We start from the raw sequence: 20,265 nt of genomic DNA on the forward strand, positions 1-20,265 counted from the left end.
TCCATACATGACCACTGGAAAAACCATAGCCTTGACTAGACAGACGTTTGTTGACAAAGTAATGTCTATTTTAACTTCACCCCATATAAAATTAAAAAAAAAATTCTAAGAAAAAAGTCATATATGACAAAAATTTTATAAAATGAAGATAGAAAAAGAAAACTTTAGTGGACAAAAACTGATATAAATAAGAAAAGAAATCATCCAATATCTCAAAAGTTAATATGTTTTAGTTATAACCCAAACTTTCAGGTTTCTCTTCCAATATATCAAAATAATTTTCTTTTTTGTCTGGAGATCCATCTACTTAGGCTCCCAACAGTTTAGCTTGAATTTATTTATCAGAAAATTGAGAACAACCTATTTATTCACTAGTAACTGAACAGTCAAGAATAACTGTAAGTGGGCATGTGGTAGAATTGACATATATATACTGTATGAAGTAGCTAGCTAATGGGAAGCTGCTGTGTAGCACGGGGAACTCACTCAGCTCAGTGCTCTGTGGGGAGCTAGGGGAGTGGGATGGGGGGTGGAAGGGAAGCCCGGGAGGGAGGGGATGTATGTTTACATATAGATGATTCACATTGTTGTATAGCAGAAACTAACAGAATGTTGTAAAGCAATTATACTCCTTAAAAATAAATATAAGTACAATAAAGGACCATCCTTAAAAAGAAGCCTAACTATATTTTCAAAATCTTTTCTCATTTGTTAAATTAGGATGATGATACCTACATTGACGGAGAAGTAGGTTTTACTCTTCTACGTGTAGAACACTGTCTCCCTCGCCTGAGACATCCAACTTAAAACTAGCAAACTTTAGAGAGCCCGCTAGACTCAGTGCTCTACACGTGGCCGGATTGTGTACTGTTTTCTCTGCACCTAATTTCTGCCAAGCGCTGGTGACCCAAGGGTGAATTTTTACCCAGGAGAATGAATCACTGAATACATTGATGGAAAAGTTCAGGCACTGGTCAGTTAAAGGATGAGGCTGTTTCTATTCTGCATTCTTAAGGCCCAGCCCAATTTGGGGCATAAACCACGTATTTGGTGGATATTTGTTGCCCAAAAGAGGAATTGATGGTGTTTGAAGGCATTAGAGACAAAAACATTTTCCCTGTCCATCCCAGGATGTTTCTTTAAGCAAACCTATTTCTTCTAAGATGATTAGAGAACAGTCTACATAACCCCAGTATGAATGATATACTCCTAGTCAAAGGATGCTTGACTGGACTCATGAAGGCTTTCCACTTCACTAACACTACTGTTCCATTCTTCAACTGCTCTTTATTTTTTTATGTGTTTAAGATTTTGTCTTTCAAGTCAAGACTCTGGATCCCTATTTAATCTATCTGCTTCTCCATCTCTGCAATAATCCCAATTTCAAAACCCCCATCTGTAAAGCCCTTCCTGGCCCATCCAGCCCGTGGAGCTTTCACCTGGATCTGCCAAGTCTTTTTGTTTTCATACACCAAGATCTGGCCTCCAAAACTGCCATTTCTGTCATTCAATTTCTAGGAATTGAGCCATGTGGCCATCCTCCTTTAGAAAAGGAGTCCTCTCTTGGGAAACTCCTATTAGTGATGCGTGCATCTGGGGATAATGAGTTTTCCATATTGGTTTCCCCATGTAAGGCCCAGATAGTGTAGGGCAGAAGAGAAATAAGGACACGATGGAGGCTATGCAGGAATCTCTTAGTCTCACTGGATCAGTTAGATAGAGAATTGCTGGAGATGGAAAGGAAATGCAAAAAAGAAGGAAAGATATTAAAATGTGTCAGTTGCCTACAATGTGCTAAGCAGAGGGCTGTGTGTGTGTGTGTGTGTGTGTATGTATGTGTATTAACCCTGTTAGTTAATAGTATTTGAATTTTATGGATGGAGGAGGGTGAACTTCAAAGAGGCAGAAGTGGGACCCTGTGGGGTAATATCATTATTTTAATTTTATGGATGGAGGATGGTAAAGCTCAAAGAGGCAGAAGTGGGATCAAGGTCAGCAGAACACTCAGTCTTCCCACTCTATCCCATGGGGTCCAGCCACCATTCTGTGGCTCAGCACAGAGAGATTGAAAGATTAGGCCTGAACATAGAATCTCTATGGCATAGGGAGTAAAGAAAGAAAGACAAAAGAACATGACATATCTAGTTTGGCCAAATAATACTAACAATATCAAAACCCATCACCAAGAGTGATATAACACTATATTTATAGGCTACTTTTGACATCTCCATGGACATGGTATCCTTCTGATTTTTATCTTTTCAATTAATTAGTAAGAGAGGTTGGTTTTTATTTTCTCTGTTTCACAGACTCTTTTTAAGATAAATATATTTTACAATCAATGGAATGGCAAAAACTAAAGGTTTGTCAAGAAGCAACTGTTGGAGAGGATAGGAAACAATGGGCCCTCATAAGCTGTTGGTCAAACAAAGTGATATGTCTAATTTGGAAAACACATCTAGGGTTGGGCTTCCCTGGTGGTTCAGTGGTAAAGAATCCTCCTGCAATGCAGGAGACATCGTTCAACCCGTGGATCAGGAAGATACCCTGGAGAAGAAAGTGGAAAGCCACTCCAGTGTTCTTACCTGAGAAATCCCTGGTGGGCTATAGTCCATAGGGTCTCAAGAGTTAGAGCTGACTTAGCAACTAAGCTGCCACCATCTAGTGTCACTGAAGAGAGGAATATTCTAAGATGTGGCCATTTCCCTCTTAAAAAGAGAACTTATCCTATTATGTACTTGGGAAAATATGTACATGCTATATACAAAGGAAAACATCTACAATATTGCTCACAACTAATGTTCATAAGAGGAAAAAGCTGGAAACCACCTAAGTGATCATATTTAATTGTGGATAAAATTTATGTGATATTAACACAATACAATGCCACCTGTCAATGAAAACCAGAGAATTACATCTACATGCATCAGCTGAGGGACTCTTAGTTTCACAAAAGCTAATTCATGGTGCAGGAAATCATAGTGTCCTGACTTACCTGCTTATTTTATAATTCTTAGGTAAAGAGTTCTTACCTCGGTTTTGCACGGTCGGGTTGCGTGTCATGAATGAAGAGCTAAAGGAAATATTACAGTTGAAAGAATGTTAGTATCTTCTACTTTAGCTGGGTCAGTACTCATGGTCTAAATCATATTTATAGAGCACTTTATAGTTTACTGGATGAGTTAGAAGGCTCATCTGTTTTGTAAAGTGTAGGAGGCTGGTTCCTTCCTTTCTCAAGACAGACTGATGTTAGATGTGGAACAAATTGACTCACGTATATTCTTTCCATGTCACTTCAATGAACATGCATTGTAATCCTTTACTTTTGGAAGCCATGACTCCAGACTTGCCTTGTAGATACGGTCACTGTAGAAAACACTACAGCTCCTACTCTGTAGTATTAATAATTGCTTACCAATTGAGGGTGAGTCATGCATAGCAAGGAAGAAGGGCATAGAAATTATTTCATTTCCTCTTAAAATGTGAGCTAGGTAAGAAAACTGTGTGTAAAGGAAGGAAATCCATAAAGAAAAAAGGATTATAAAAATATAATAAAAGACTGTAAAATAATATGCATTTCTAAACACAGTAACAATGTTACCAAGACTATTTACCAGCAGCTTTAGTTTAGCACTTTACTTAATGTTTACCTTTAGGTAACACTCAGCGCTAATTTTCCGGTTCATTTTGTATTGTGGTCAGCATCGTCATTATAAACTCTAGGTATTGCTGAAGTTAAATCTTATTATGTGGAGTGTGTTCTATGCCACGATCGTGCAATTGAATAAAGCCTCTGGGTTAATTCAGCAAAATTCCTCCCTTTACCAGCAGCGATGAAATCAACTGAATGCATATCTGGTTTTTGTTATTTCCATGGAAGCCTGGAGTCTTATGACTTGCTTCACAGACAGAAATGCCATTAGATCATTAGACCACCACGTTGTGCTGTCATCACTGGTCAGGCTTGTTTTGCTATCTAAGCCTTCGATTCACGGTCCCTTTACTATGAGTCAGTGTAAAATTTTGTTAAATGTCTATGTTAAATGTTAAATGGAGGGCTTCGCTGATTCTTATCCACTTATCCAGGCAGGATAAGCCACTGCCTGGATAAGAATCAGCCTGCCAGTGCTGGGGACATGGATTCCATCCCCGGTCCAAGAAGATTCTACGTGCTTCCGGGCAACTAAAGCCCGTGCGCCACAACTCTTGACCCTGTGCTCTGGAGCCTGGGAGTTGCAACTACTGAAGCCTGTGTGCCTAGAGCCCACACCCCACAACGAGAAGCCACTGCAACGAGAAGCCCACGCAGCAGAACGAAGAGCAGCCTCCGCTCACGGCAACTAGAGAAAGCCCTCACACAGCAGCAGAGACCCAGGGCAATCAAAAATATGTAGGACTATTGGCTTCCCTGTGGCTCAGTGGTAAAGAATCTGCCTGCCAATGCAGGAGACACAGGTTTGATCCCTGGGTTGGGAAGATCCCCTGGAGAAGGAAATGGCAACCCACTCCAGTATTCTTGCCTGGGAAATCCAATAAACAGAAGAGCCTGGCAGGCTACAGTCCACGGGGTTGCAAAAACGCTGGACTGGACTCAGTAACTATATGTAACATATTAATTTAAAAATCTTGGATAGCAAAATTTCACTGCCCTAATTTTTCAAGATTTTTAGAAAATGTTGAGAGAAGAGTAATATCCTCTGAAGATATTCTCGATGTCAAGTACAAAGTTTATAAAAATAGAAGAAAAAACTCCTGAACTAAAACAGAATTGATAGCTCTTTCATTTTATAGACACTGAGTGCTTACTAAGTACATTGCATGTTTTGGGAGGTATCAAATGAATAAGACATGGCTTCTGCCCTGAAGCACCTTCATTTTTGAAGGGAAGACATAATTATACCACTATCACAATAAGGGGTAAATACCACCATAGAGGTGAGCACAGCAAAAGAATGTCACTTAATCTAGACAAAATTGGTTTGGTTCTCAAGAAAGTTTTCCTGGGAGCTAGGGAAATGGACAGATTCAAGACCTGTTATGAGTTGAGATTTGAGAATTTAGGGGGCTGTTAATAAACAGGATGGGAAGAGTGAAGATGGGAAAGAGAGTATACCATTTATTGAGGTGAGAAAGTTTATAAGAGGGTAGTGTGGGTCTGGAAACGAAAGTATAAATCAGTTCAGTTTCCAACATTGAGTTTGAGATGCCTGTCACTGTTTCAAGGAAAACTGCTCATTGGGTAACTGGACATGGGTCTGGGGCTAAAAAGGGTGATTGGGGCAGAAGACAGATTTAGTAATGATCAATATAGAATTGACATTTGACACCATGAGGATGGATAAACTGACTACACTCTTACCAAGAGAAAAAAGGTCCTCAGAAAGATCTGAGGAATACCAATATTACAGGTCAGTTTGGGAAAAAGGAGACTTAGAAGATGCAGTCAGTTAAGAGAGAAAGAAAAATCAGGAGTGAAAAAGTGAGTGGAAGTCACTCAGTCATGTCTGACTCTTACAACCCCATGGACTGTAGCCCACCAGGCTCCTCTGTCCATGGGATTCAAAGAATACTTGAGTGGGTTGCCATTTCCTTCTCTAGGGGATCTTCCCTACCAAGGAATCGAACCCAAGTCTCCTGCATTGCAGGTAGATTCTTTACCAAGCTATGAGGGAAGCCCCCTAAATCAGGAGATGTTCAATTAATTAAATAAACACACAAAAGAAGCCAAGTCACATTAAACAACTACTGCAGATGTGGGTCCAACTGAAATCTCATGATCTTTTCACTATAATATGATGATTTTTTGTTTCCTTTTAGACAATTACATTGGAAAGAGTTTCTATTTGTTATGTGGGCAAGGGTTTTGTGTCAGGTTGGGCCTTAAACAGAAAACAGTCTAATAAGAGAATGAAGCCTAGAACTAATGCCCACACACCGAAGAGTGAGAACAAAGTTACCAAAGGTGTGAAACAACACAAGAAAGTAATGGCGGGGAAGTTGGAATGGGGGGTGGGGACAATGCCCCTGACATACAGTGGAGTGGCTGGCAATGGCATTGAGAGCTGGTGGTTAGTGGGCGCGTGGGCATGTTGAACAGGGTGAGTGAAGATGCCCAAGGCCACATGGTTTGTTAGTGAGGAAGCCAGGCAGCCTGATTCCAGGGACTACCTCCTAAGCAGTATTCTATTCCACCACAAACAGGGTACATGCCCCGTAAATATTTATTAAATAATAAAAGAGCATTTTAACTCTGGACAGGCACCAAGGACAGTCAAGATTCATGGGCTGCATTTTCAGAATCAAATCAGTGTAGATGCGATGGGTTACTGAAGAGTGAAGCTGGACTTGATTTCAGCAGTTAGGGACTCAGCCTGCCAGGGCCTCATTTATTCCCTCTGGGAAATGGGGAAGAACTACTTCCTGGATTCAGGGTGGCTTTGAGCTGGGGTCTGCTGAACAAAGAGAAGTGTCCCGAATAGAGAGATGGTGGAGAGACAGAAATGTGAGGGGTGGGGGGAAGTGTTACAGGAAGAGGAATAGCGCATGCAAATGTCCTTTGTTAGCAGTGGTGGAGAGTGGCCTGAACTGAGCTGGAGCCACAGGCCAGACTGCGGACAGGAGGGCCTCGTGGTACTAATTTTAGAGACTCGGGATGTTAAGGAAGCTACTGCTAATGTGACCTCGGCCAATGAGTCACCAGCCTTATTAGCTTCCTCGACGTTTCTGTTGGTATGACAGTTATCACAATAACCTAATCAGGCAAGTATTGACTCAGATAATGGCATTTTCAACCCCTGCTCATTTATAAAGTGCTGTTCCAAAGTGACTGTCAGCTTCTGTGTGGTATCCACTGAGACTGGTTAGAAATGTCAACTTTTCTTCCCAGGTTGATTAGCTGCCATGCCAGTTAATCCTACCTAGTGAATACCTGTGTCTTCAAATATTGTCTCCAACGCACAACCAGTCACTTATAAAGTCAAGAAGAACAATGCCTGTAGCTGAAAAAAAGACTTCTACCCCATGGCCAATTTAAATCCTATTAACTCCAACAACAACTATAATTCACGGGTTTCCTTGGAACTTTGTCACTGGGCTTCATTATTGAAGGCCAGAGAGTCCTTTTCAGGAGATCCCGTGAGTCATTATCCCAGGCAACATAGGGCTGACCCCCAAGCTGGGACCCAGCCAGGGATTCCTGGCTCCTTACCTGGTAACTGCAAAAGGAATCTCTTGAGGACTTTGGTTTTGTGGCAGATGAGGGGCTTCAGGCTTCATCTGGTGATAAGGAACTGTGTAAAGGCATCACAGAATTTGGTCAGGTTGTAAAAGGAAAATGATTGGGGGCCAGTAGGGGTCTTTTGAAATGGCTGTAATTTCATCCAACTAATCTCTGTTATTAAGAGTGAGCAGTTGGTGGTTAGTGGAAACTGTAACCCATATATTCTACAAAACCCTGGGTCCTGGGAGTAGCTTGTCCTTGAGGCTATAAAAATTGCTTTAATGTTGAATAGTTAATATTTTCAAAAATATTAAATCTAGAACTCATTCTTAAACTTTCACCAAATATAGAATATTGCATTAGAAGGTATTTGGTATTGGACAGGTTTGAAGTGGAAATGGATTGAAGTTGAATTCTGCATCCATATGAAATTTTACATAAAAACATAAGCAAACTTGTTGAACTTAAGAACCATTTAGAGCAATGTAGGTTATGGGGATGCTGGATGCTTGCCCATGCACACCTGAATTCTCCTGTCTCTCCTGTGATAAGGCAGGAGAGCTCCCAGGATTCTGGTGTAGACCAGTGGTTCCTACCTGGTTCCCACCAGACATGCATTTTCTCAGTTATTCCTTTGGTCTTCAAGTTTTGAAAAGTTCTGCCAACCATAGGAGCTGGGCTTATTTAGTAATTACATATGTTGTTTGTATTACTGGGCTTCCCTGATAGCTCAGTTGATAAAGAATCCACCTACAATGCGGGAGACCTGGGTTTGAACCCTGGGTCGGGAAGGTCCACTGGAGAAGGGAGAGGCTACCCACTCCAGTATTCTGGCTTGGAGAATTCTGTGGACTATATGGTTCATGGGGTCGCTAAGAGTCAGACATGACTGAGTGACTTTACTTCATTGGTATTATCACTTTTTATTTTCTTTTAATCATGGATAGATTTTAACCAGCCATCCAGAATTACCAAGGTCACATAATAAAACAATGATAGGAAAGCCCATAAAACACTCTCCTAGTTGCAGTTGTAAGTAATAAAGTTAAGGAAGCATAAACACTGACATGTCTTAATTTTGGTCGTTCCTCTGTGCTGTGTCCAAGGTTGATCACAAACTTGACACCTTTGATTGAAGGACCGTGATTACTTAAAATGTGATTGGAGTCAGTGACTGGTCCACTAGTCACACATCCCATAAAATCATTTCAGGTCATCAACAGCTACCCCCATGAGTTAGCCAATGTCACATTGCTGTGTTGATGATCACTGAAGCCTGCGGCAAAAACTCCTGAATGTTTCAGTTAGAATGCTAAGCTTTATTGAGGAAATAGGCACAGTTTCCTTTAGGTTTTAAAATTACTTAGCATTCCCAACAGACCCCTACTCCTCCACCAAAAACTCTTGGTTAGGACCCGCTCAAGTATAACTTCCTCAATATAAAATGAGAAGACTTGAGGTTCACAGAAGCAATGCAACTTGTCCAAAACAAAACAGCTGGTGGTGAGTCTCTGAAATCTTAACCCAATGTTGCTTTGTCAAACTAGGCTGCCTGTGTTACTCTTTGGGACATAGTTCAGGCCCTTCGGCTCTGAACATAACTCATCATTCTAAGTGAAAGGTGAACAGTATCTCAAAGGTGGGCATGAAGGTGTCACCAGATTAGCATCCTCCCAGCTAGCGAGTGAGCATTGAATTCCATGCTTCCAAAATAGTGACACCAGCAGTGTGTATACATGTGTACATTTGCACACATGAGGGTTGATGTGTGTGAGTGACTGACATCAAAGATGGAGAGACCCAGAGCTTCTATGGAGCAGCAGGCCAGCAATATCCTTCCAAAATATTGGGGGGTGATAGCGAGCCTCCTTGTCACTAGCCTGTAGCTGAAGAACTCTACCCCACGTCTGACTTAAATCATGCTGTTTAGATCACAGGACTCTGGAATATACTCTGAGGTCCTGAATCCATCTGGATCATGTCATCATGCACATACACACGTGCCCATATATCCCAGGGCCTGAAACAAGCAATCCTTTAAAAAAAAAAAAAAAAAGACTAATGCTATTAACCTGGAAATAGGACTTAGCCTAATGGTGTTCACTTAATGGTGTTAGGATAAGAAAACAAATATAAACAGTTCACCTTTCTCTGTTCCAAGGACCTGTATTGAATTAAAAAGAGAATATTATTGAGTGACTCTTAGTGATCTAGAATTTTATATTATACTCTGTGTGTATTGGTTAGTAGAATTTGGGCAACATTTCCGTTAGTATAGATTTTTAAAAATCTGTGAATATGCCTCCAAAAGACTAGGCAAAAGTGAAAATTTTATACTCCTTGTTTTATACTCTGAAGCAACAGGCAAATATACAGTCTGCTAATGGGACTATAAATTGCTTTGACTATTCTTGAAACCAATTTAACCATAGCTATTAGGAGCCTTAGAAATGCTCTTATTCTTATCCCAGTAATTCCATTGATAAGTTTCTTTTTCTAAGACAACAACCTGAAATCTGGATCAAGTCCCATGTACAAAGAGGTCCAGTACATCATTATTTATAATATAAAAACACTGGAAACAATCTACATGACCCTCTAAGTGGGAAATATTAAATAAATTTTGGTGCTATATTCACTATTGCAAAATTAGAAATTCATTGCAATTATTTATATACAGTATGGCATAAAATTATACTTTATCAATGTCTCAAAGTTACATAAAAACTTCAGGATAAAAATGGGGCTTATGATATATTTAAAAGCAGTGTATGTGTGTGTGTGTTTGTGTGGTTGTATTATAGAAAACAGGATTTGAAGATATGATAAAATTTTAATAGAGTTTGCGTTTAAGTGATGAAAGCCATGGTTAATTTTCTTTATACCTGCTTTTGAATTTTTATTTTTAAAGATGAACATGAAAATATTCACAATATTCTTTTTAAGGCAACCATTTCTCTTTCCAAACATTTTCTTTCTCTTTCTTTCCTTAATAGTGAATTCCCGACCATTCTTCATTATGAAAGTCTATGTGCTTATTTGGATTGCATACTGGAGTCCTATTACACTCTTGAAGAATTAAAATGCCTTTTGCGAGAAGCACAGTGTTTGCTGAAGTATTTACTTAACTGCAAACAATTCTCTAAACTCCATTTCATGCATTACAGCAGTTGAGGAGGTCTACAAGTATCATTTGGACAAGAGTTTCTTAACCTGGGGGATGGAAGAGGTCCTTGAATGGCCTAATGGGGTTCATGAACCTTCTGAAATTAAAACTGATTTTTTTTCTTCTGTAAATACGTGCATTTTTTTTTTCTGGGGGTGGGAAAGGTTTATCATACTTTTCATAAAATTTTCCAAGTGGTCTGAGGTCCATAAAAAGTTAAAGCCAGTAGATTGCACACGAGGTCCAAAGAGGTGGTGCCATTTGCCCAGAGTCCCAGAATTATCTTGTCACTGGGCGGACTCTGGAGCCCAGGTCTCCTGACTCACACTAGCTTCATAGACAAGAAACCTGTATCAACAACTATCTCAGAGAGGCATCGTATGTCTTGTCTAAGGCAGGCCAACAGAGAAGCCCTGTTATCTTAAGGAACTTGGCATCCCCTAGGATTCTGAAAAGAGGACATACATTTCCTCATGGCCAGCGAATTAAGGCAAAACTATAGACTGAAGGCAGGAGGAGAAGGGGACGACAGAGGATGAGGTGGTTGGATGACATCACCGGCTCAGTGGACATGAGTTTGAGCAAACTCCAGGAGATGGTGAGGGACAGAGAAGCCTGGTGTGCTGCAGTCCATGGGGTCCCAGAGTCGGACGGTTAGGCGGCAACAGCAGCAGCAATGGGCTACATAAATAGGGTAATGAATGAATTGATCCTCACGAGTGGTTTGAAAGTCTCCACACGGAGTCCTCTCCAACACTTTGAACCGGCCAGTTCAAAGTGCCCAATCTTTTGTGCTGTGGTTCTCAGGCTTGTCAAGGGAGAGGGAAAGCCTTGCTGCAAATACAGCTGAGAAGCCATCTGTCTGAGAGAGCTCTTGTTTTGTTTCCATGAGACCCAGCCAACTTTTTCCTTGAGGGCTCTGAATTGAAAACCAAATGCAATTAGAAAAGTGGAGAGAGATTTGCTTTACTCTGACCTCACTTAATATTACAATCTCTAGATCCAAATATAATATATTAATATATCACTTATTTGTGGAATATTAAAAAAATGATACAAATCAACTTATTTACAAAATAGAAACACACTCACAGACATAGAAAACAAATTTATAGTGACCAAAGGGCAAAGGTGGTGGTGGAGAAGTACTAGACTATATAAGATAGATAATCATTAAGGACCCATTGTATAGCACAGGGAACTCTACTCAACATTCTGTAATAACCTATATGGGAAAGAGATCTGAAAAAGAACAGGTGTGTGTGCATGGATAACTGAATCCTTTGCTGTACTCCTGAAATTAACACAATACTGTAAGTCAACTATGAAGTGAAAGTCGCTCAGTCGTGGCTGACTCTTTGCGACCCCATGGACTATACAGTCCATGGAATTCTCCAGGCCAGAATACTGGAGTGGGTAGCCTTTCCCTTCTTCAGGAGATCTTCCCAACCCAGGGGATCGAACTCAGGTCTCCCGCGTGGCAGGTGTATTCTTTACCAGCTGAGCCACAAGGGAAGCCCTATAGTCAACTATACTCCAATATTAAATAAAGTTAAGAAAAAAAGGAATCCAGCTGCCTCTGTTCAGCCAGACATTAAAGAGGATTGAAAAAGGTTAAAAAAAAAAAATTAAATAGAAAAAAATAGAGCGAAATCTAGATTTTTTTTTGTTAGAAAATTAACATATTCAAGTTAAATATAATGCCTTCTTTTTCATTTCCCACCTTCTTCTCATCCCATCCTTTCATCTGTTTCTTTCTTCTTTTTTTTTCACTACTTCATTTCAGGTGAGTCACATATTTCCTAGGGCAGAACTATGGACATGGAAAGTAGATTGAGACTTCAGGCTTTCAGCACTGGCTCCATCTGTCCGCCAGCTGGCAATTCTTGCCACTTTTCTGAGGCTTCTTTTTCTCTTATGTGTATGTTAGTATTCAGTCTTGTCTGACTCTTTGCAACCCCATAGACTCCTCTGTCCATTGCAACCTTTGCAACAGCCAGGTTCCTCTGTCCATGGAATCCTCCAGGCAAGAATACTGGCATGCATTTCCATTTCCTTCTCCAGGGGATCTTCCTGGCTTAGGGATCAAACACTGGTCTCCTGCAATGCAACCAGATTCTTTACTGTCTGAGCCATCAGGGAAGCCCCCCTTTTTTTCTCTTAGTTGTTGTTGTTTTTTGGGGAGGGGGGTGGCAGGTGGCACATCACTTCTGCTGGAATGAATTCTGGTCCTCAAGATGTAATTTAAGCAAGAATTTAACACTCACACAAGCATGGCATGTGCCCTATGAGATGGGCTTTTGGAATAGAGAAAAGACCTTGACTCTCAGTCCAAACAATGAGGAAGTGTTTTGGCAAGAACAATGAGGAAGTGTCTTGGCAAGAGATAAGGAAGAAAAATGTGTTCTTCCACTAGACCTTGTTGTTCTTGAGATGTTATCAATTTCCAGCAGAATGCCAATGAAAGTTGCAAGAAAAACAAACTGTCCTGCAGGATCCCTGCTGTCCAAGGCAGGCATTTCCATTTCCTTCTTACTTGTTTGTGATTGGTGGGCCTATTGTCCTTTCATACTGAGCAGTGAATAATGGTCATCTTGAGTGACAGCCTACTTGGGACACATTAGCTGATCGGCAGGAAGAAAAGGGTGGAGTCCCTTTAGGTGTGTGGGTTCCTTGAGCTGCAGAGGACCACCCTTACTTTCTCCTTCCTGGTGGCACTTGGAAGTCCAACAACTTGCAGAAGAGGATAAGCTGGGTGGAGTCTTGAATATAATCCCTCATGCAGCAGTCGTGTGTTATCCTCCTTGACATTCTTGTCTTATGGATTAGAGGTATAACTACCTTGCTTGAGGGGCAAGCTAGAAATGTGACTCAAGTCTAACATTCTCATAATACCAGAAAGAAAGGAAGGAAGGAAGGAAGGAAAGAAAGAAGAAAGGAGAAAGAAATAGAGAGAAAATGAAACTGAGCAGCCCTGTGGGGCTCCTGGGGGCAGAAGCCTTTCTGTGACCCAGTTCCTTGTTTTTATAGGGAACAGACGGCAGAGAGTGAAGAGGAACTAAAGGGCCTCTTGATGAAAGTCAAAGAGGAGAGTGAAAAAGTTGGCTTACAGTACAACATTCAGAAAACTAAGATCATGGCATCTGGTCCCATCACTTCATGGCAGATAGATGGGGAAACAGTGGAAACAGTGTCAGACTTTATTTTTTTGGGTTCCACAGTCACTGCAGATGGTGATTGCAGCCATGAAATTAAAAGATGCTTACTCCTTGGAAGGAAAGTTATGACCAACCTAGACAGCATATTAAAAAGCAGAGACATTACTTTGCCAACAAGGGTCTGTCTAGTCAAGGCTATGGTTTTTCCAGTGGTCATGTATGGATGTGAGAGTTAGACTATAAAGAAAGCTGAGCACCAAAGAATTGATGCTTTTGAACTGTGGTGTTGGAGAAGACTCTTGAGAGTCCCTTAGACTGCAAGGAGATCCAACCAGTCCATCCTAAAGGAGATGAGTCCTGGGTGTTCATTGGAAGGACTGATGTTGAAGTTGAAACTCCAATAGTTTGGTCACCTGATGCGAAGAGTTGACACATGTGAAAAGACCCTGATGCTGGGAAAGACTGAGGGCAGGAGGAGAAGGGGACGACAGAGGATGAGATGGTTGGATGGCATCACTGACTCGATAGACATGGGTTTGGTGGACTCCGGGAGTTGGTGATGGACAGGGAGGCCTGGCGTGCTGCTGTTCATGGGGTCACAAAGAGTCGGACACGACTGGGCAACTGAACTGAACTGAACTGACTCCAGACTCCATGACCTTCCCAGAGTCCTAAAAGGCAGACTCAGGGAATGGAAGGGATGCAGAGACAAAGGAGGAGCAGCCAAGAAACAATAGTGCAGTCTTGGGGCAGAGTCCTGGTTCTGCCTCAAGGGATAAACATAGTATCTTTGAGCTCTTCTGTATCAGTATCAGCTCAGTTGCTCAGTCATGTCCGACTCTTTGCTGGCCTTTTCCTGGCCACTGCTGAGTTTTCCAAATTTGCTGGCATATTGAGTCCAGCATTTTAACAGCATCATCTTTTAGGATTTGAAATAGCTCAACTGGAATTCTATCACCTCCACTAGCTTTGTTTGTAGTGATGCTTCCTAAGTCCCACTTGACTTCACATTCCAGGATGTCTGGTTCTAGGTGAGGGATCACACCATTGTGATTATCTGGGTCATGAAGATCTTTTTTGTATAGTGCTTCTGTGTATCTTGCCACCTCTTCTTAATGTCTTCTGCTTCTGTTAGGTCCATACAATTTCTGTCCTTTATTGAGCCTATCTTTGCATGAAATGTTCCCTTGGTATCTCTAATTTTCTTGAAGAGATCTCTAGTCTTTCCCATTCTATTTTTTTCCCTCTATTTCTTTGCAATGATCACTGAGAAAGGCTTTCTTATCTCTTCTTGATATTCTCTGGAACTCTGCATTCAAATGGGTATATCTTTTCTTTTCTCCTTTGCCTTTCACCTCTTTTCTTTTCATGGCTGCTTGTAAGGCCTCCTCAGACAACCATTTTGCCTTTTTGCACTTCTTTTTCTTGGGGATGGTCTTCTGAAGAACTACTAAAATCCCCAATAAGTGAAAATGTTAACTACCTGATACAATTCTTCATTCCAGAGAGAGGTCACAGTTTGACGACCTCAGGAACCATAGAAACTCATCAGGAGACCACCTGGAGCCAGATTAAAAGAGGCCCTGCACACACCCTACTCTTATCAGCAACCTCACCCTTGAACTATTGCTATAAAAAACTCCTCACCATATCCTCTAGTGTTGGGACACACAGCTTTCAGGAGCAGGAACCCGTTGTGACAGCCTTTGCCTGGCAAAGCAATAAAGCTATTCCTTTCTGCTTCACCCAAAACTCTGTGTCTGAGATTCCATTCAGCATCAGTGCATGGAGGCCAAGTTTTTGACATCAAAAGAAAGAAAGAAGGGGATCAACCTCCAAGTTCTATATGTAAAAGCATGGTCAAATACCAAGATAAGAACCAAATCCTTTAGGAGGCCAGTGGGGAGTGAAATGAGGGCCTGCTATTGGCTTAAGGACCTTCTTCTTTGGGGCTTAAAGAAGTCAACATCTAAGGGGCTCTAAGATAGCTCCCTCTGATCTGACCTTCATGCCACTGATGGAGCCTCTACTGCTCACCTGGACATTTACGTGCCGACTTTGCTGACTTTGACTTTGCCACATCGACTTTGCCAAGTTGAGGATACCCGTCTCTATTTTTTGGTTGGGAAAAGAGAATAGAACAGGGGTGGGGTGAGGGCAGGAGGATTTGCCCAAGTTCACAAAGTTGTTGATGGCAGAGTGGGATTCTAAATCAGGTCTGTGCGACTCTGTATCTCCTATATAATCCACTTTGCAGTCCTTTCTTGTGAGGAACAAATAGTCAGGAAATTGTATCACAATTTCCAACATTTACTTCTGAAATGCTGAAGAATGGAAGTCATTGGTAGAGACCTCATGTCTTCCAATAAACACTGAATGTGGTGGCAAATAGGGATTTTATTTAAAATCTCAGGCTTAGCTTGTTTTGCTTTAGTTTTATCGCTTTAAAGTAGGGTACTTTATAATTGTGTAAAATAGACAGCTAGTGGGAAGTTGTTATATAGCATAGGACGCTCACGCTGTTGCTCTGTGACCACCTACAGGGTGGGATTGGATCTGGGAAGGGAGGGAAGCTCAAGAGGAGGTGATATATGTATATTCACAGCTAGTTTACATTGTTTACATTGCAGAAACCAATACAACATTGTAAAGCAATTCAGTTCAGTTCAGTCACTCAGCCGTGTCTGACTCTTTGTGACCCCATGGACTGCAGCCTCCAGTTAAAAATATTTTTTTAAAAAATAGGCTATTAATACATATTGAGCATAGCTGTTATGATAATTAAGCATCTTGCCCATCACAGACAGTTAATGCAAAAAAATTCCCTTTTTTTGTTTCCTAGGACAGAATTGCTACTTACCTCACTTAAGTTCTTTAAGCTTATCTGTCTGCAAGGGAAAGAAATATGATGTTACATAAAATACAGCTCATAATGATCAGGATAAAATCATTCTGAGCTCTTAAAGCTCTTTGATTACATTTTCATTGCCAAATTAATAGCCCATAGTCCAGTGTGATATTTATCACTGTTCTATAAAATTAAAGCCAGGTTACTTTTCTCATAATTTTCTAAGCAAAAGAAGTTATGAGCCAATATAAAAGGTGGTGACAGAAAGGATATGAATAAACTTGCCTCTCATTTTAGGAGAATTTAAATAACATCATCATTCCTACTGACATTTGGTTTTCCATGTCAAATTTCATTAGCACAGAAGGACCTGCTATTATTACCTTGATTTTAAAACTCCTTTTTTTTTTTTTTTTAATTTGAGGAAGTATCAAGAATTTTAGGTGTGAAGTGGTACAACAGGACCCAGGAAGGCCTGTGTGAGAAAAAGGATGCTGATAACGGGAGATCTGAGACAAGAAAGAACATGAAACTGAATGGGAGGAGGAGAATTCAACAGGGACTTGGATAAAGTGGACTTTGGACCACTGGATGGTCTCAGAAGAAACTCCAAACCTTTCATTTATATTGACAGTTGAGTTCATTAGCCTCTCCAAACCTCATTTTTTCACATCTGAAAGTGGCCACAAGGATATTTATCCTAGAGGCTTATTGTGAAAATTGTTGTTATTGTTTATTCGCTCAGTTGTGTCCAACTCCTTGCCACCTCATGGGGTGTAGCCTGCCAGGCTCCTCTGTCTGTGGGATTTCCCAGGGAATACCGGAGTGGGTTGCCACGTCCTCCTCCAGGGGATCTTCCCGATCCCAGGGTCGAACCTGGGTCACCTGCATCTGCAGGCAGATTCTTTACCACTGAGCCACCAGGGAAGCCTCATTGTGAGCATTGCTGGAGATAAAAAGGAACATGTCCGGCATCCAGTGGGCACTATTGTGAGAATGTGGGCAAAGCCAGAAGACACGGCTATGAAGGGGGTTGGGGTGAAGTGTACCTCTATCTACCTCTGCCTGTGGGAAGACTGGAACAGAAGGGATGTTAGGAGATTAAGGTTGCAACACCAATCCCAGTTTAAGGCTGTTAAGCTAGGGTGATAAAGGTCTGTCTATATCAGGTAAGACGGTGGCGGCAGCATACAGCACTCAGAAGCTATACCCTGGTCTTAGATCTCCAAGCAGAAGCGAGTGTGCCGAGGTCCCATGTTTTTTTTAACCTGTTTCATCAGCCCATCTGAGATAATGCATCTGTACCCTGCCTCTCCCTCTTAACGGGGCAAGTGGAAGATAAAGAGATATGAGTAGAAGTAATGAAGTAGAACAGACACCCAAAGTATTAATTCATTTGGGGTTAAAATGAGGCCAATCTCAGTGTTTTTAATGTTTAAGAAACTCTGGCATCTTAGAAATACTGACAGATCGGCCATGTAGCTTCAATTTAAATTGGGTAATTGCTTTTAGACTTGTGATTTTAAGTTAATAAGAGTCAAGCTATGTTCAACTTCATTTCTAAACCATTCCAACTGTTTAAGAGAACTTGGATTTTTCTATAATTATACATTCACTTTATTAGATTTATAAAAATGAAATGTTAAAGTTTGGTTTGTTAGGGTTTAAACTTGCCCTGTCAGCATTTGAAGTACTTAAAAAATCAATTACATGAAGCGAATAAAGGCGTTTCCAAAGTTTAAGGATATTTAACTGAGTTCCTTAAGGTCTTATGTTTTAACCTATGTAATGTGACAAGCAGAGGGATTGTCTTTCTGTTTAGAGAAAAGCACTCCATTTGTAAATAGAGCAATATATTTATAGATGGAGAAGGAAATAGCAACCCACTCCAGTATTCTTGCCTGGAAAATCCCACGGACAGAGGAGGTGGCAGGCTACAGTCCATGGGGTCGCAAAGAGTCGAACACGACTGAAGCGACTTAGCCCAGCATATATTTATAGATGGAAATTTAAGACTTCGGGAAAATCGGCCTTTTAAATTGGTAACTTTCAAAACCTGATTTTAAAGTGAGAATCCACTTAGGAAGTAAGAAGTCCTCTCTCGGAGCAACAAATGTCCTTGGGCGTTGAAATGCCTGTGGTGACAAGACCCCCACGAGTTGGTTGCCCCCCTCACACATGAAATGAAGGTATTGGCTCTCAGAGGTCCTTTTTAATGAGATTTATGGAGACAGAGAGACCCGCATAAAGTGATGGAGTAGAGGAGCAGGGGGGACTCTGGCCTCCCCCTCTAGCCCCAGCCTGCCTCTTTGAGGGCATCCTTCCACTCGTAAATTGTCCCATGACTGGCTGCTTGAGATGGTTAATAAATAAAGCATGGTCCTTGACTACACAATATAAGTTTTGCACACTCCTTCCTGTGCATAACTGGTGCTCAGCGTGTATTTGAGGATAACACTATTCTTACTGTCAAAATAGCCCTTCCGGAACCTCTCTTAGTTTTTGGCTTAGTTTCAAATGAATTGGATTTGAGTCCTTGTTCTGTTATCTCTGAGTTCCATCACGTTCAATAAGTAAAGTTTCCTCTCTGAAGCTTCATTTCCCCACCTGTGAAATGGGTAAACGCAGACAGAAATGAAGAGGGTTGATTAAGGTTCTCATGAAATAATACATATGAAAGCTATGTGGAGAAAAAGAACGCCTTACATCTGCAGGACACTATTAACAGTCACACCCTCCTTAACTTAAACTTCTCATCCTGACATAATTGCGGTTCTCACCCAGTGGTAGGAAATCATACAGAAACATCCCATGTGCCCTTAACCCAGTTTTCCTCAAAGGCAATATCTGTAATGATAGATTACATCATTATAGGCAATACCTATCATTATATATCTATATTGTAAAACTATAATGATAATAAAGTTCACACTTTAAAATCCATAGTTTCCATTCATGAATGTGAATTTGTGTATCTTCTTTGTAATCCATACTTTCTCTTTACAGTTTCTCAATATGTATAAGGATTTTTTTCCATCTCCCAAATCCTCAGAACATACACATTAAGGTTGCCTGAGCTGATGTGGTGTCAGCAAGGTTGAAGAGGGAAAACCATCGTTAGGCAGATGAGTGCTTTGTTGATAAAAATATCAGACTTCCATTGTATATATGTACTACAACTTCTTTATCCATTCATCTGTCATTATTATATATAGAGTGAAGAAAGTCGTAAGAGAAAAACAAATATCGCATATTAAAGTATATATATGGAATCTAGGAAAACGGTACTGATGAACCTATTTGCAGGGCAGGAATAGAGACGCAGACATAAGGAACAAACTTGTGGATACAGCGATCAAAGGAGAGGGTGGGATGAATTGAGAGAGTGGCATTGGAACATAAACATTACCATGTGTAAAATAGATAGCTAATGGGAAGTTGCTGTGTTCAACACAGGGAGCTCAACCCAGGGCTCTGTGACAAACCTAGAGGGGTGGGATGGAATAGAGGGTGGGAGGGAGGTTCAAGAAGAAGGGGACATAGATTCATCTTGTCCCTGGTGGCCCAGACAGTAAAGAATCTGCCTGCAATGCGGGAGACCCGGGTTCGATCCCTAGCTGGGAAGATCCCCTGGAGGAAGAAATGGTAACCCACTCCAGTATTCTTGTCTGAAGAATCCCCTGGACAGAGGAGCCTGGTGGGCTACAGTCCACGGGGTTGCAAAGGGTCGGACACGACTGAGTGACGAACACACTCACACTCACATGGCAGAAATCAACACAACATTGCAAAGCAATTATCTTCCAATGAAAAGTGAAGTTTTTAAAATAGTACACACTTTATTTAAATTATATTCTGGCTGAACCCTGCACCT

At 41.0% G+C, this 20,265-nt stretch overlaps 1 protein-coding gene across 1 annotated transcript in view; it reads right to left on the reverse strand.

Moving 5' to 3' along the window:
* CLNK (cytokine dependent hematopoietic cell linker) overlaps window positions 1-20,265 on the reverse strand; it is a 198,570-nt gene that overhangs the window by 26,558 nt on the left and 151,747 nt on the right. The window contains exons 12-15 of the mRNA XM_043448457.1: window positions 16,404-16,431; window positions 9,365-9,383; window positions 7,208-7,289; window positions 3,033-3,073 (exon numbers count right to left, since the gene is read on the reverse strand). Coding sequence (XP_043304392.1) covers window positions 3,033-3,073; window positions 7,208-7,289; window positions 9,365-9,383; window positions 16,404-16,431 — 170 coding nt within the window. The remainder of the gene's footprint in view (window positions 1-3,032; window positions 3,074-7,207; window positions 7,290-9,364; window positions 9,384-16,403; window positions 16,432-20,265) is intronic.

The sequence above is a fragment of the Cervus canadensis genome, chromosome 26 (assembly GCF_019320065.1).
Source record: "Cervus canadensis isolate Bull #8, Minnesota chromosome 26, ASM1932006v1, whole genome shotgun sequence".
Taxonomy (NCBI): Eukaryota; Metazoa; Chordata; class Mammalia; order Artiodactyla; family Cervidae; genus Cervus; species Cervus canadensis.